This window comes from Bos taurus, chromosome 9 (genome assembly GCF_002263795.3).
Source record: "Bos taurus isolate L1 Dominette 01449 registration number 42190680 breed Hereford chromosome 9, ARS-UCD2.0, whole genome shotgun sequence".
In the NCBI taxonomy this organism is placed as follows: domain Eukaryota; kingdom Metazoa; phylum Chordata; class Mammalia; order Artiodactyla; family Bovidae; genus Bos; species Bos taurus.
Genome location: NC_037336.1, coordinates 65,851,574 through 65,867,791, shown reverse-complemented (window position 1 = coordinate 65,867,791; position 16,218 = coordinate 65,851,574). Strand labels below are relative to the sequence as shown.

General features: G+C 37.5%; 1 protein-coding gene across 1 annotated transcript in view; it reads left to right on the top strand.

Annotated features, from left to right (window-relative positions):
• Positions 1-16,218, top strand: part of THEMIS (thymocyte selection associated) — a 199,436-nt gene that overhangs the window by 56,135 nt on the left and 127,083 nt on the right. Inside the window, 1 exon segment of the mRNA NM_001098116.1 lies at positions 6,299-6,757. Coding sequence (NP_001091585.1) covers positions 6,299-6,757 — 459 coding nt within the window.

Sequence of the window (16,218 nt, the reverse complement as noted above, 5' to 3'; positions counted from 1 at the left end):
TGGTATGGGGAGGGAGGAGGGAGGAGGGTTCAGGATGGGGAACACATGTATACCTGTGGCGGATTCATTTTGATATTTGACAAAACTAATACAATTATGTAAAGTTTAAAAATAAAATAAAATAAAAAAATAAAAAAGAATTTGATTGCAGGACAAAGTGCCATTTTAAGAGGCAGAGGCATATACCCTCACAAAAATAAGTGAAATACAGTTTGCTTTACTGGCAAAGAGACTGTACTGGCAGAGAGACAAGACACAAGACAAAAAGTACATCATATCTTTGTACAACAAACACTTTTGATTTGTCTCTAAATGTTCTTCTTCACATAGATCAGTCCATTGGAAAGTTTTGAGCAGTATCTCAAATATATATGTATTTATTTAAAATTATGTGCTTGCATATATATTTTATGTATTGTTAACCTATATCTCTGGAGAAGGCAATGGCACCCCACTCCAGTACTCTTGCCTGGAAAATCCCATGGATGGAGGAGCCTGGTGGGCTGCAGTCCATGGGATCGCACAGAGTTAGACACGACTGAGTGACTTCGCTTTCACTTTTCACTTTCATGCATTGAAGAAGGAAATGGCAACCCACTCCAGTGTTCTTGCCTGGAGAATCCCAGGGACGGGGGAGCCTGGTGGGCTGCCGTCTATGGGGTTGCACAGAGTCGGGCACGACTGAAGCGACTTAGCAGCAGCAGCAGCAGCAACCTATATCTCAAAGACTAATTTCTCTATGATGATAATGGATATAAATCTACATTTTGACAACTTTAAAGTGTTAAAGAAATTTCAGCCACCTTTCATATTTTATTAGACTAGAGTGTCGTTTTATTTCATAATATGGCTAAAGAAAAACTTGAGTGAGAGTAGAAATGTCAGCTTCATCATTTTTTTCTCCTTGTTTGTGTTGTATTAGTTTTTATTTTATTTTTATATTTATTTTTATTTATTTTAATATTTTAAATATTATTATATTTATATTTATTTTTATTTTATTTTCAATACACAATTTTTTTTGCAAGAAGTGTGTGAAGTCGTTTATCCATTTGGTGAGATTTATTTTATTTAAAAACGGTGATAGTATATTCTGCAAACCCACTTAACATATGGCCAGGTGATCTGCTGCACACTCAGAGTACATGATCTGATAGGCAGTGTTGTCAGCCCCATCAGCTTGTTCAGTTCCCTGGACTCCCACATGCCTACACCTACAGGCATGTGGCCACCTGATATATGAAGAGATGAAACTAGTGCCAATCAATGTCTTAAATATCAGTAAGTTCACTTTCTCATCTTGCTTGTTTTAAGAAGTTCTAAGAATTTCTGCACCCAAAAGGAGAGTGAAAAGCTAGACAAACAATTTATGGCTCCAAATAATAGTGAAAGGTTTAAATGTGTAACCTTGTGATTAAGCCCTTGAGCTTTAGAGACACAGAATCCTACTGTGTATTTTACGTGCTGTGAGATGATAGAGAATTTATGGTATCTCTTTAGACTTTCCTGTGCTGATTTGTGAAGTGTTTGTTTTTTATTTCTAGCTACTTCATATTATTATTCAGAAAATTGAATTCTATCATGAGGGAAATTTCCAGCATATTCTAAGCTGCTAATATATTAATATCCTAATTTTGAAGGTATGAGAGGAAAATGAGAATTAGTTCATAAAGTTCACTCTAGGATTCCTTTTCTCAGAGTTGGAGGGATATGTTTGGTTGGAACTGTGAAAGCAAGCTAGAGATTCAGTTCAGTTCATTTCAGTTCAGTCCCTCAGTCGTGTCTGACTCTTTGCAACCCCATGGACTGCAGCACGCCAGGCTTCCCTGTCCATCACCAATTCCTGGAGTTTACTCAAGCTCATGTCCATTGAGTTGGTGATGCCATCCAACCATCTCATCCTCTGTTACCCCTTCTCCTCCTGCCTTCAATCTTTCCCAGTATCAGGGTCTTTTCAAATGAGTCAGGTCTTCACATCAGGTGGCCAAAGTATTGGAGTTTCAGCTTCAACATTAGTCTTACCAATGAATATTCAGGACTGATTTCCTTTAGGATGGACTGGTTGGATCTCCTTGCTGTCCAAGGGACTTTCAGGAGTCTTCTCTAACACCACAGTTCAAAAGCATCAGTTCTTCAGCGCTCAGCTTTCTTTATAGTCCCAACTCTCACATCTGTACATGATTACTGGAAAAACCATACCTTTGACTAGATAGACCTTTGCTGGCAAAGTAATGTCTCTGCTTCTTAATATGATGTCTAGTTTGGTCATAGCCTTTCTTCAAGGAGCAAGCGTCTTGTAATTTCATGGCTGCAGTCACCATCTGCAGTGCTTTTGGAGCGCCCCAAAATAAACTCTGTCACTGTTTCCACTGTTTGCCCATCTATTTGCTATGAAGTGATGGGATCAGATGCCATGATTCTGGCTTTCTGAATGTTGAGCTCCAAGCCAACTTTTTCACTCTCCTCCTTCACTTTCATCAAGAGGCTCCTTAGTTCTTCACTTTCTGCCATAAGGGTGGTGTCATCAGCTTATCTGAGCTAGAGATTAGATGAGGAAAAAAGATTGTGAACTCTTCACAGTGATCTTATGTGAATATACAATTCGAATATAAATAGTATTGTAGTATACAGTTGGAAATTTTGTGTTTTAAAAAATTTCTCCCTATTTGTATGAGAATTGATGAGGTAAAGGAAAAAGTAGGAAAAAGTCTGATGAGTGTAAATTCTGCACAGTGAACCAGGAATTTATTTTAGCTCTTTTCATATTGGAGGGTCTAGAAAGGCTGATCAGTGGAAAGCAAGGGCCTACTTGTAAGATCATACACATTTTTTTGTGAACTGGAATAAATATGTTTTCATAGACAGTGTCCTTGTAAGTCATTTGTGCAAAAGGGAGGTAGCCTGGTGTGTAGGTAAGATTATGACATTTGGATTTCAAAGGTCTGAGTTGAGATTCTATAGCCATGACTGAGAAAATCATGACTTTTTATATTCCTTGGTAGTATTTATTTTACTGTTCTTAAAAGATTATAAATGATGCATATGAAAAAAATTGTTCAAATTTGTTACTTTTTAAGCAAATTTCAGTTGTTACCATTAATAATAATGATTGCAGATCATTAAGAATTAGATAAAAATATAAACTTCCCAAAAGCCTAAGATTCAGGATTAAGATCTCAAAGACTAAATTTACTTACTGACTAATTTTCAACAGACCAGCTGATTACATTTCCTTATAATTTTTGTTTCTCAAGAGACACACTCCATATTAGTGATTTCTCCTAAGTAAAATAAGAGTAGTATCCTTTTTGCATGTGTGCTAAATTGATTCAGTAGTGTACAACTCTTTGCAACCCTATGGACTGTAGCCTACCAGGCTCCTCTATCCATGGGAATTCTCCAGGCAAGAACACTGGAGTGGATTGCCTTCCCCTCCTCCAAAGGATCTTTCCAACCCGGGAATTGAACTCATGTCTCTTGTGTCTCCTGCACTGGCAAGTGAGTTCTTTACCAGTAGTGCCACCTGGGAAGCCCATCCATTTTAATAGGTGACAATCAAATTTGGAATAGAAATCTATTTTCTTTCTGCTTTTTAAGTTAAAGTGTTAAGATTATATATTGTCTTATTTTATTATCACTGTAATTATCACCCAGCTCCTGAAATATGTTTTGTTTTGTTTTGAAAAAATAATAGATTATATTTTCTCCACTATAAAACTATATTGCTTTAGTTTATTATGAAATTATAGTTCCAGTATTATATAATTCATATATATATGTATATGCAGGGCTTCCCTCATGACTCAGTTGGTAAAGAATCTGCCTGCAATGCAGGAGGACCCCGGTTCAATTCCTGGGCTGGGAAGATCCACTGGAGAAGGGATAGGCTACCCACTCCAGTATTCTTGGGCTTCCTTTGTGGCTCAGCTGGTAAAGAATCTGCCTACAATGTGGGAGACCTGGTTTCAATCCCTGGGTTGGGACGATGCCCTGGAGAAGAGAAAGGCTACCCACTCCAGTATTCTGGCCTGGAGAATTTCATGGCCTGTATAGTCAGTCCATGGGGTGGCAAACAGTCGGCACAACTGAGTGACTTTCACTTTCACTTTCATATGTATGTGTATAGATATATATTTCTATATACTTGAAACTAGTATATATGATATTGAATGGATGTTTATAAGGAGAGACTCTTGGACTGGCTCCAATAATATATAAAGAAACAAGTTAATAAAATATTTTAATATACTCTGCCATTTAGTATGCTAAACTGTGTCCTTAATCATCTTCTAAGGAAAAACACACAAATTTCTTAGATAGATTTTTCTTGCAATAGAGACATCCAACAAGACAGCTCTGAAATGTGTGATTAACTTGAAATAATAGTGGCCCTAGGGTTTCAGGCTTTTCTACTTCATAACATTTTGGGTCTGTTATTACCTTAGGTGAACCCAATTCCCCAGGAAAGAAGATGCTGAATTAATTCTTCTGTGACTTATGTCATCAATACAGCTAGGATAGAAATAAAACTATATTTCTCTACGCTTATGAGATTCTAGGTAGCTATTATTTAAACTTATTTCAGAAAAACTGCTAAATTTTTTATACCCTTATAATGCCTGTGGACGCTTAGAAATAAATCTTCCCATGGAGACAAATAAGACTAAACATGCGCATACACTTGCACACGGATGCACACACACACACACATTCAGTTACTGCCGGGAATTCAAGAGTACTGTTTTATTGGATTTTCCCTGATACAAGACATAACAAAATAAGAAGCTCCTTCAAAGTAAATGTTTTTTCCCTTACTGTCTTCAAGCACACCATGCAGAGGATGAACACTATTTGATCTATAAAAGTTTTCAGGACAGATTGCACATGCTATCTTCCTCAGTCTTAGGATTGCATCACATACTTTTTCAGAACATTTATATTTAAAAACAATCAAAATCCTGTATTTTTTTTCTTTGAGTAAAATAGCAACATAAATCTTTGTACCCTAACCCAAAATACATGTAAAAAACATTTTAATCTGGTTAATAATAATTGGATATAAAGATAAATTTAACTGGACTGTATTTTTGACTAAGTGACAAAATAACTTTTCTAAGCTATATCATTCTTCTAGGGTTCTTTAGATGCTGCCTTCTAAGTGGATGCTATTATGTAATATTTTCTTAATTTACTTTGGAGTTAAGCAAGCAGTTACCTAATTTTTCCTTTGTCCTTACTTTCTTTGGAATTTAATGAAATTTATTCAATAATTAAATTTCTGGTAGTGTTACAAAACAGATGTGCCTATGAAATAAATGCAAAATAATTGAAAGAGAAGAATTAAATTTAAACTTGCAAACATAAAAATCTGTGTTACTTGACTGTCCCAATAGTACTGGAAGAAAAAATTTGAAATAGTGAAACTAGGAAAAAATTAGAGCAGTAACAGAAAGAATGAATGATATATAATCAAGAGATTTCAATCCAGAACAACTTCCTAACCTGGCATTTCCCAATGAGAGTTATGTGAGTAACTAATACATATGATATACTGTTTTGTAATTTATTAATGAATGTTTCTCTAAGAGTTTTATGATGAAAGAAATTTGGGAAATTCTTCATGTTATATTCCTCTCTTATGAGTCATAGTGCATCTAAAGTTTCTGAGAAATTTCAAATTACTTGGAAAAAGGTAGATACTTTTTCTTATGGTAAAATATGCATATCATCAAATTTACCACTTTAAAGTGTACAATTTAGTGTCATTAAGTTCATTCATGATGTTATACAGTCATCAGCATGGTCAAGTTCCAGCTAATAGCTTTGCAATTGTTAACTTGACCATGAAACAGTTTCCTACTGGAATATCTTTTAATTTTGGTGTTTCCAGAGAATATATATGGAAATACTCATCTAATCTAGACCTTTCATTTTAAAAGTTAAAAATGTGATCTTGAGAGATTAAGTGCCTTGCTTAAGATCACACATGTAGTTAGGAGAGAGCCAGTATTTCATGCAGATTTAATTTTCAAGAAGTGCGTCTTTCCTATTTCAAAATATTTTCCCCTTGTTTCCATCTATGAGACCCGTCTGGATCTAACAATCCAGCCTACAGATAATACATTAAGATATACCCTAGAAGAATTCGGGGTTAAAACAACTATCTCTAATTTTTCAAAAAAGGTACATTACTTTTAAATGCTATGTTTTACTTGCTTTATAACTCTCTCACTGTGATTTACTTATGAGAACTTTCATTGTTAAGAACTCTTTTTAATTCACAGAATTCTGTTCGCAGGTCTTTTTAAGATTGTGGCTGATACAACTCCATACCTCACTATGGAAGAGATTACAAAAGCCAACCATATTAGACCAAGTAGACCGAATCATCCTTGCTTCTATCATCAGAAGGATATAAAACTAGAGAATCTCATCATAAAGAAAGGTGAGCGAATCATGCTCAACTCAGTGGAAGAGATCAATGGAGAAATAATGGTAAACTGTAGTGTGCTAAGGAATCATCAAAATCACTCATTTACTTTGCCTTTGTCACAAGAAGGAGAGTTCTATGAGTGTGAAGATGAACATATTTATACCCTAAAGGAAATTATCCAATGGAAGATCCCCAAGAACAGAACACGAACTGTGATACTTACAGGTTTTTCAGCTAAGTGGGACTCAACAAATCCATTCCCTAGAGGCTTTTATGGCGCTGTGATTCTCAAGCCTGTTTATGAAATTCAAGCTGTGATGAAATGTAAGTATCTACTGAGAATGATGCTTTATGAGCAAGTTTGTAGGGTTTGGGAAAGAGGAAGATTTTAGTCTAAAGAATGAAACTCTGTCCCTACTTATCCATTAAGCCCATTGAGAGTTAGATTCTCATCTGTAAATAAGCAAGCCATGTATTTGTTTCAAGAATTAAATTCAATAATGCATTTAAATGAATATTTTAAATTGTGTAATGCTATCCAAATATACATCATGAGAAACACTGGGCTGGAAGAAGCACAAGCTGGAATCAAGATTGCCAGGAGAAATATCAGTAACCTCAGATATGCAGATGACACCACCCTTATGGCAGAAAGTGAAGACGAACTAAAAAGCTTCTCGTGAAAGAGGAGAGTGAAAAAGTTGGCTTAAAGCTCAACATTCAGAAAACTAAGATCATGGCATCCGGTCCCATCACTTCATGGGAAATAGATGGGGAAGCAGTGCAAACAGTGTCAGATTTTATTTTGGTGGGGCTCCAAAATCACTGCAGATGGTGATGGCAGCCATGAAATTAAAAGACGCTTACTTCTTGGAAGGAAAGTTATGACCAACCTAGATAGCATATTCAAAAGCAGAGACAACTTTGTTCACAAAGGTCTGTCTAGTCAAGGCTATGGTTTTTCCAGTGATCATGTATGGACGTGAGAGTTGGACTGTGAAGAAAGGTGAGTGCTGAAGAATGGATGCTTTTGAACTGTGGTGTTGGAGAAGACTCTTGAGAATCCCTTGGACTGCAAGGAGATCCAACCAGTCCATCCTAAAGGAGACCAGTCCTGGGTGTTCATTGAAAGAACTGATGCTGAGGCTGAAAGTCTGATACTTTGGCCACCTCATGCGAAGAGTTGACTCATTGGAAAAGACCCTGATGCTGGGAGGGATTGGGGGCAGGGGGAGAAGGGGACGACAGAGGATGAGATGGCTGGATGGCATCACCGACTCGATGGACGTGAGTTTGAGTGAACTCCGGGAGTTGGTGATGGACAGGGAGGCCTGGCGTGCTGCGATTTATGGGGTCACAAAGAGTCGGACACGACTGAGTGACTGAACTGAACTGATCCAAATGTAAAATGCTGTAATTGTCAGGTACAGACAGATTAAAATATTGATTTATTTTTATCACTGCCAGTTAAACACAGTAAAAAAAAAAAAGAGTTACATTTTAGAACACAGCATAGTTGGTTAGAAATAAGCTTTCTTATATTGTTATTGTTGTTGTTGTTGTTCAGTCACTAAGTTGTGTCTGACTGTGACCCCGTGAACTGCAGCACACCAGGCTTCCCTGTCCCTCAATATCTCCCAGAGTTTTCCCAAACTCATGTCATGGAGTCAGTGATGCCTTCCAACCATCTCATTCTCTCTTGCCCCCTTCTCCTACCCTCAGTCTTTCCCAGCATCAGGGGCTTTTCCAATGAGTCAACTCTTCATATCAGTGACTAAAATATTGGAGCTTCAGCACCAGTCCTTCTAATGAATATTTAGGGTTGATTTCCTTTAGTATTGACTGCTTTGGCCTCCTGGCTGTCCAAGGGACCCTCAAGAGTCTTCTACAACACCACAGATCAAAAGCACCTATTCTTCGGTGCTCAGCTTTCTTTATAGTCCAACTCTCACATCCATACATGACTACTGGAAAAAGCATAGTGTTGACTGTATGAACCTTTGTTGGCAAAATGATGTCTCTGCTTTTTAATATACTATCTAGGTTTGTCATAGCTTTCCTTCCAAGGAGCAAACATCTTTTAATTGCATGTCTGCAGTCACTGTGCACAGTGATTTTGGAACCCAAGAAAATAAAATCTGTCACTGTTCACACTTTTCCCCATCCGTGTGCCATGAAGTGATGGGATTGAATGCCATGATCTTAGTTTTTTGAATGTTGAGTTTTAAGCCAGCTTTTTCACTTTGCTCTTTCACCCTCATCAAGAGGTTCTTTAGCTCCTCTTCATTTTCTGCCTTTAGAGTGGTATCCTATGTATATCTGAGGTTGTTGGTATTTCTCCTGGCAATCTTGATTCTAGCTTGTGATTCATCCAGCTTCGCATTTTGCATTATGTACTCTGCATATAATTTTAAAAAGCAGGGTGACAATATACAGCCTTGATGTACTCTTTTCCCAATTTTGAACTAGTCCATTGTTCCATGAGCAGGTCTAACTGTTGCTTCTCATCTACATATAGGTTTCACAGGAGTCAGGTAAGGTGGTCTGGTATCCTCATCTCTTTAAGAATTTTCCAATTGTGGTCCACACAAAGACTTTATCATGGTCAATGAAGCAGAATAGATAATTTTTTGGAATTCTGTTGTTTTTTTATATGATCCAATGGATGTTGGCAATTTGATTTCTGGTTCCTCCACCTTTTCTAAATTCAGCTTATACATCTGGAAGTTCTCAGTTCACACACTGTTGAAGCCTAGTTTGAAGGATTTTGAGTGTTACCTTGCTAGCATGTGAAATGAGTGCAACTGTATGGTATTTTGAACATTCTTTGGCATTGCCTCTCTTTGGGATTGAAATGAAAACTGGCCTCTTCCAGTTCTGTGGCCACTGCTGAGTTTTCCAAATTTGCTGGCATATTGAGTGCAGCACTTTAACAGCATCATCTTTTAGGATTTTACATAGCTTTCTTGTATGGAGATGGTCAAAAGTGATAAGGATGCAAAGTTACCTTAATGTATCCCTTACTCTTATTTTATGAGAGCCTTTTTTCTTTTTTTTTAGCCATCCATTACTGCCTTACTGCCTTACTGCCATCCATAAATCTTCCTATCAGCTGAAAGTTCCTCTGACTTAAGGGAAAATAATGTGACAAATTAATTCACACAAAAGTGTGGGTTAAATATTGAAATATATTTGATAATGTTAGCTTTAGGTATACAGCATAGTGATTCAGTATTTTATAGATTATACCACCTTTAGAGTTATTACAAAATAAGGCTGTACTTCCTTGTACTGTACAATATATCTTTGTTGCTTACCTATTTTATATATAGTAATTTGTATATCTTAATCCCATATCCTTATCCTGCCACTCTCCTTTCTGTCTTCCCATGTGAATGTATTTTTGTATGTAACCTTAATAATATTTTTAAAATTGTGTTTTTTAACTTTTTATTTTATGTTGGAGCATAGCTGATTAATAATATTGTGGTAGTTTCAGATTGACAGCAAAAGGACTCAACTATATGTGTATGTGTGTGTGTGTGTATATATATATATATATTCTCCAAACTCCTCTCCCATCCAGGCTGCCACAGAACATTGAGCAGAGTTCCCTGTGTTATACAGTAGGTCCTTGTTGGTTATCCATTTTAAATATAGCAGTGTGTATACATTTAGCCCAAACTCCCTATCTATCCCTCCCCATGATCCTTTCCCCCTGGCAACTGTAAGTTCTCATTCACCAAGTCTGTGAGTCTGTTTTGTAAATAAATTCATTTGTATAATTTTTTTTTAGATTCTGCATATAAGGGATGTCATAAATACTTTTCCTTCTCTGTCTGACCTACTTCACTCAATGTGACAATCTCCAGGTCCATTCATATTGCTGCAAATGGCATAATCTTCCTAAGATTTTTGCATTTTAAAATAGGAATAGCTGTATAGAGCCTTGTAATCCTAAAGAAATTAACACCTTGACTTTTTAAGATTATGGCACATAGCAGGGCAAGTATGGAGCAAAGAGTTCTGTATTTTCAGTCAGAAGTCCTGGATTCTAACTCTTGTCAATAACTGGTCAATATGACAAAAAATTGAGATCACAGTAAACTTTAGACCTTACATTAGTGTTCTGGCAGCTTTCACAAAATGTAAAATCAAAATTGGTAATTGGATTTTCCTCAATTTTCATAAATAATGGGTAGCATTTTCTCATTTTAAAATTGGTTGTTTTTCTAAAACCATTGGCAGCTCCTATAATGCAGATGCAAATGAAGGTGAACCCAGAACCTAAATATATGAACAAGATAGCTACAATATTTAATGAATTTATGTTAGGTATCACAAAAGCCTTCACTGAGGAAATGACATGTAAACTGAGATCTGAAGGCTGACTAGGAGATGGGCAGGTAGAGAAAGAGAGGACAACGTTGGAGGAAGCAGATGCAGCTTACAGGAAAGGAGATAAGCAAGAGATTGTGGTTCTAGTGCAGCTGGCATGAGAAAAGAGAAGAGAAGGTAGGTTGAGACAGTCATCAAAACATGCAATGGAGGAGTAGAATCAGGCATGGTGGGTATTGAAATATATGGGTTAAATAAGGGATTAAATAGGGATTCAGATCAGATCAGATCAGATCAGTCACTCAGTCGTGTCCGATTCTTTGCGACCCCATGAATCGCAGCACGCCAGGCCTCCCTGTCCATCACCAACACCAGGAGTTCACACAGACTCACTTCCATCGAGTCAGTGATGCCATCCAGCCATCTCATCCTCTGTCGTCCCCTTCTCCTCCTACCCCCAATCCCTCCCAGCATCAGAGTCTTTTCCAATGAGTCAAGTCTTCGCATGAGGTGGCCAAAGTACTGGAGTTTCAGCTTTAGCATCATTCCTTCCAAAGAAATCCCAGGACTGATCTCCTTCAGAATGGACTGGTTGGAACTCCTTGCAGTCCAAGGGACTCTCAAGAGTCTTCTCCAACACCACAGTTCAAAAGCATCAATTCTTCAGCACTCAGCCTTCTTCACAGTCCAACTCTCACATCCATACATGACCACAGGAAAAACCATAGCCTTGACTAGATGGACCTTTGTTGGCAAAGTAATGTCTCTGCTTTTGAATATGCTATCTAGGTTGGTCATAACTTTCCTTCCAAGGAGTAAGTGTCTTTTAATTTCATGGCTGCAGTCACCATCTGCAGTGATTTTGGAGCCCAGAACAATAAAGTCTGACACTGTTTCCACTGTTTCCCCATCTATTTCCCATGAAGTGGTGGGACCGGATGCCATGATCTTCGTTTTCTGAATGTTGAGCTTTAAGCCAACTTTTTCACTCTCCACTTTCACTTTCATCAAGGGGCTTTTGAGTTCCTCTTCACTTTCTGCCATAAGGGTGGTGTCATCTGCATATCTGAGGTTATTGATATTTCTCCCGGCAATCTTGATTCCAGTTTGTGTTTCTTCCAGTCCAGCGTTTCTCATGATGTACTCTGCATATAAGTTAAATAAGCAGGGTGACAATATACAGCCATGACGAACTCCTTTTCCTATTTGGAACCAATCTGTTGTTCCATGTCCAGTTCTAACTGTTGCTTCCTGATCTGCATACAAATTTCTCAAGAGGCAGATCAGGTGGTCTGGTATTCCCATCTCTTTCAGAATTTCCCACAGTTTATTGTGATCCACACGGTCACAGGCTTTGGCATAGTCAATAAAGCAGAAATAGATGTTTTTCTGGAACTCTCTTGCTTTTTCTATGATCCAGCGGATGTTGGCAATTTGATCTCTGGTTCCTCTGCCTTTTCTAAAACCAGCTTGAACATCAGGCAGTTACGGTTCACATATTGCTGAAGCCTGGCTTGGAGAATTTTGAGCATTACCTTACTAGAATGTGAGATGAGTGCAATTGTGTGGTAGTTTGAGCATTCTTTGGCATTGCCTTTCTTTGGGATTGGAATGAAAACTGACGTTTTCCAGTCCTGTGGCCACTGCTGAGTTCTCCAAATTTGCTGGCATATTGAGTGCAGCACTTTCACAGCATCATCTTTCAGGATTTGGAATAGCTCAACTCGAATTCCATCACCTCCACTAGCTTTGTTCGTAGTGATGCTTTCTAAGGCCCACTTGACTTCACATTCTGGGATGTCTGGCTCTAGGTTAGTGATCACACCATCGTGATTATCTGGGTTGTGAAGATCTTTTTTGTACAGTTCTTCTGTGTATTCTTGCCATCTCTTCTTAATATCTTCTGCTTCTGTTAGGTCCATACCATTTCTCTCCTTTATTGAGCCCATCTTTGCATGAAATGTTCCTTTGGTATCTCTGATTTTCTTGAAGAGATGCCTAGCCTTGCCCATTCTGTTGTTTTCCTCTATTTCTTTGCATTGATCGCTGAGGAAGGCTTTCTTATCTCTTCTTGCTATTCTTTGGAACTCTGCATTCAGATGTTTATATCTTTCCTTTTTTCCTTTGCTTTTCGCTTCTCTTCTTTTCACAGCTATTTGTAAGGCCTCCCCAGACAGCCATTTTGCTTTTTCGCTTTTCTTTTCTATGGGAATGGTCTTGATCCCTGTCTCCTGTACAATGTCACGAACCTCATTCCATATTTCATCAGGCACTCTATCTATCAGATCTAGGCCCTTAAATCTATTTCTCACTTCCACTGTATAATCATAAGGGATTTAGATTTAGGTCATACCTGAATGGTCTAGTGGTTTCTCCCTACTTTCTTCAATTTCAGTCTGAATTTGGCAATAAGGAGTTCATGGTCTGAGCCACAGTCAGCTCCTGGTCTTGTTTTTGCTGACTGTATAGAGCTTCTCCATCTTTGGCTGCAAAGAATATAATCAATCTGATTTCGGTGTTGACCATCTGGTGATGTCCATGTGTAGAGTCTTCTCTTGTGTTGTTGGAAGAGGATGTTTGTTATGAGCAGTGCATTTTCTTGGCAAAACTCTATTAGTCTTTGCCCTGCTTCATTCCGTATTCCAAGGCCAAATTTGCCTGTTACTCCAGGTGTTTCTTGACTTCCTACTTTTGCATTCCAGTCCCCTATAATGAAAAGGACATCTTTTTGGGTGTTAGTTCTAAAAGATCTTGTAGGTCTTCATGGAACCGTTCAACTTCAGCTTCTTCAGCATTACTGGTTGGGGCATAGACTTGGATTACTGTGATATTGAATGGTTTGCCTTGGAAACGAACAGAGATCATTCTGTCGTTTTTGAGATTGCATCCAAGTACTGCATTTTGGACTCTTTTGTTGACCATGATGGCCACTCCATTTCTTCTGAGGGATTCCTGCCTGCAGTAGTAGATATAATGGTCATATGAGTTAAATTCACCCATTCCAGTCCATTTCAGTTCACTGATTCCTAGAATGTCGACATTCACTCTTGCCATCTCTTGTTTGACCACTTCCAATTTGCCTTGATTCATGGACCTGATATTCCAGGTTCCTTGCAATATTGCTCTTTACAGCATCATACCTTGCTTCTATCACCAGTCACATCCACAGCTAGGTATTGTTTTTGCTTTGGTTCCTTCCCTTCATTCTTTCTGGAGTTCTTTCTCCACTGATCTCCAGTAGCATATTGGACACCTACTGACCCGGGGAGTTTCTCTTTCAGTATCCTATCATTTTGCCTTTTCATACTGTTCACGGGGTTCTAAAGGCAAGAATACTGAAGTGGTTTGCCATTCCCTTCTCCAGTGGACCACATTCTGTCAGATCTCTCCACCATGACCCACTCGTCTTGGGTTGCCCCACAGACATGGCTTAGTTTCATTGAGTTAGACAAGGCTGTGGTCCTAGTGTGATTAGATTGACTAGTGATCTGTGAGTATGGTTGCAGTGTGTTTGCCCTCTGATGCCCTCTTGCAACACCTACCGTCTTACTTGGGTTTCTCTTACCTTGGGCATGGGGTATCTCTTCACGACTGCACCAGCAAAGCGCTGTCATTGCTCCTTACGTTGGACAAGGGGTATCTCCTCACCGCCGCCCTTCCTGACCTTCATGTGGGATAGCTCCTCTAGGCCCTCCTGCGCCCATGCAGCCTTTTGTCCAAAGGGCAAATTAAGAGATTTTCTAGCTGGATAAACAAGATAGAAGTGTAGTGAGGCTGCTTATTCTATGGCAGAGTACTAATATAGTGGTAACCTAAGAGGGACAGCTGTTCTTAATGGGTATTTCAGAACATTCAACCAGAGCTCAAGGTCTATTGGAAGTGGAAAGAAGTTAATCTCATTTCCAAGCTTCTGGCTTGATTTGCTGGCTGAATAGTGGTGCTGTTTAGTAAATATTAACATTGACAAAGAGCAAGGGATATTAACTGAATTGTTTAGATGGACTTAAATATGATTTCATACTAATAACTAAGGTCCCAGAAGAAATTGCCTTTGGATAAACTAAAATCCTTCCCACAAGGTTTTAATCCAATTTCTATTCTTTAATAATATTAAAATTGGATTTTGATTTTAATTATTCTGGATCTTTAATTTTTAGGGATTATTTTAAGCATTAGCTCTATTGTATAGAAATTTCAGGATTCTGGATTCTGTATGAGACTGTTTTATCTGTATACTGACTGCAGAGTATTGGATGCTGGGTGTTCAACACAAAAAGTCCAATTTTAAAAATTGTTATTATGGGCATTTTTCTTCTAAAGATAAAATGTAGACTTTAAATTTTATTTTCAATTTACTTTTAAAAATGTTATTGGAGTACAGTTGATTTATAATGTTATGCTAGTTTCACGTATACAGCAAAGTGAGTCAGTTATACATATATCCACTCTTTTTCAGACCATTTTCTATTAGAGTATTGAGTAGAGGTCCTTGTACTATACAGTAGGTCCTTATTAGTTATCTATTTTATATCTAGTTGTGTGTGTATGTCAATCTTGATCTTCCAATTTACCCCTCCTCCTTCTTACCCCTTAGTAACCGTAAGTTTGTTTTCTACGTCTGTAATTCTGTTTCTTTTTATACATAATTATTTAGACTGTTTTTTAATTAACTGTGGTCTTATTTTACATTATTATTATTTTTTTTTATATTTAAGAGTTAAGCTTGCCTTGAAGTCATGGGTATGTGGTCTGCTAAGTTATTTTTCAATGGCTTTGAGTGTCCAGCATAGTTCAAACTCCTCTTGAATCCTTTTCTGAAGTGACAAGAAAAAGAATAGATCTGGGTTAGGAACAGGGAACCTTAGAGAAACCTTACAGCAAAAAGCAAAATGAAAAATATTGAGAACTATAGGAAGCTATGAAATTATTGATTTGTTGAAAAGAGAACATAGCAAGTAAATAGAGAAAAGAGAAATGTAAGATATTCTACTCCAGGTGCTAGTTTTTAACATTATTAACGGGAAAATTTAGACTTCACTAAAATAGAAAAGTATCCGAAAGTGTTTAAATGAAATATTTGTTTCTGGAAATTCTTGGTTGTATTTCCATTATAGGCCAAACCTCTCTAACTCTTACCATACATTTAATGATTTTTTTAAAAAACTAAATCTCTTTGGGAAAGAGATATAAATAACCACCTAAGACCTCTAACTACAGGTTTCATATAAGTCATAGCAAAATCAGTTTGTGCCTTTAACAAAAAGATAGAATTCATACTAGTATAACAGATGGAATGAATAATATTTCCAAATGAAAAATGGAAGCGGCCATTTAAAATTGCTTCAGAAAACTAGAAATCTTGATCGTTAAAACTTTTTAATGAAGTTATGTTTTGATGTATTGATTGATAGTTGTTTCTTTACTAGTGGAAATTTTACAAGTTATAA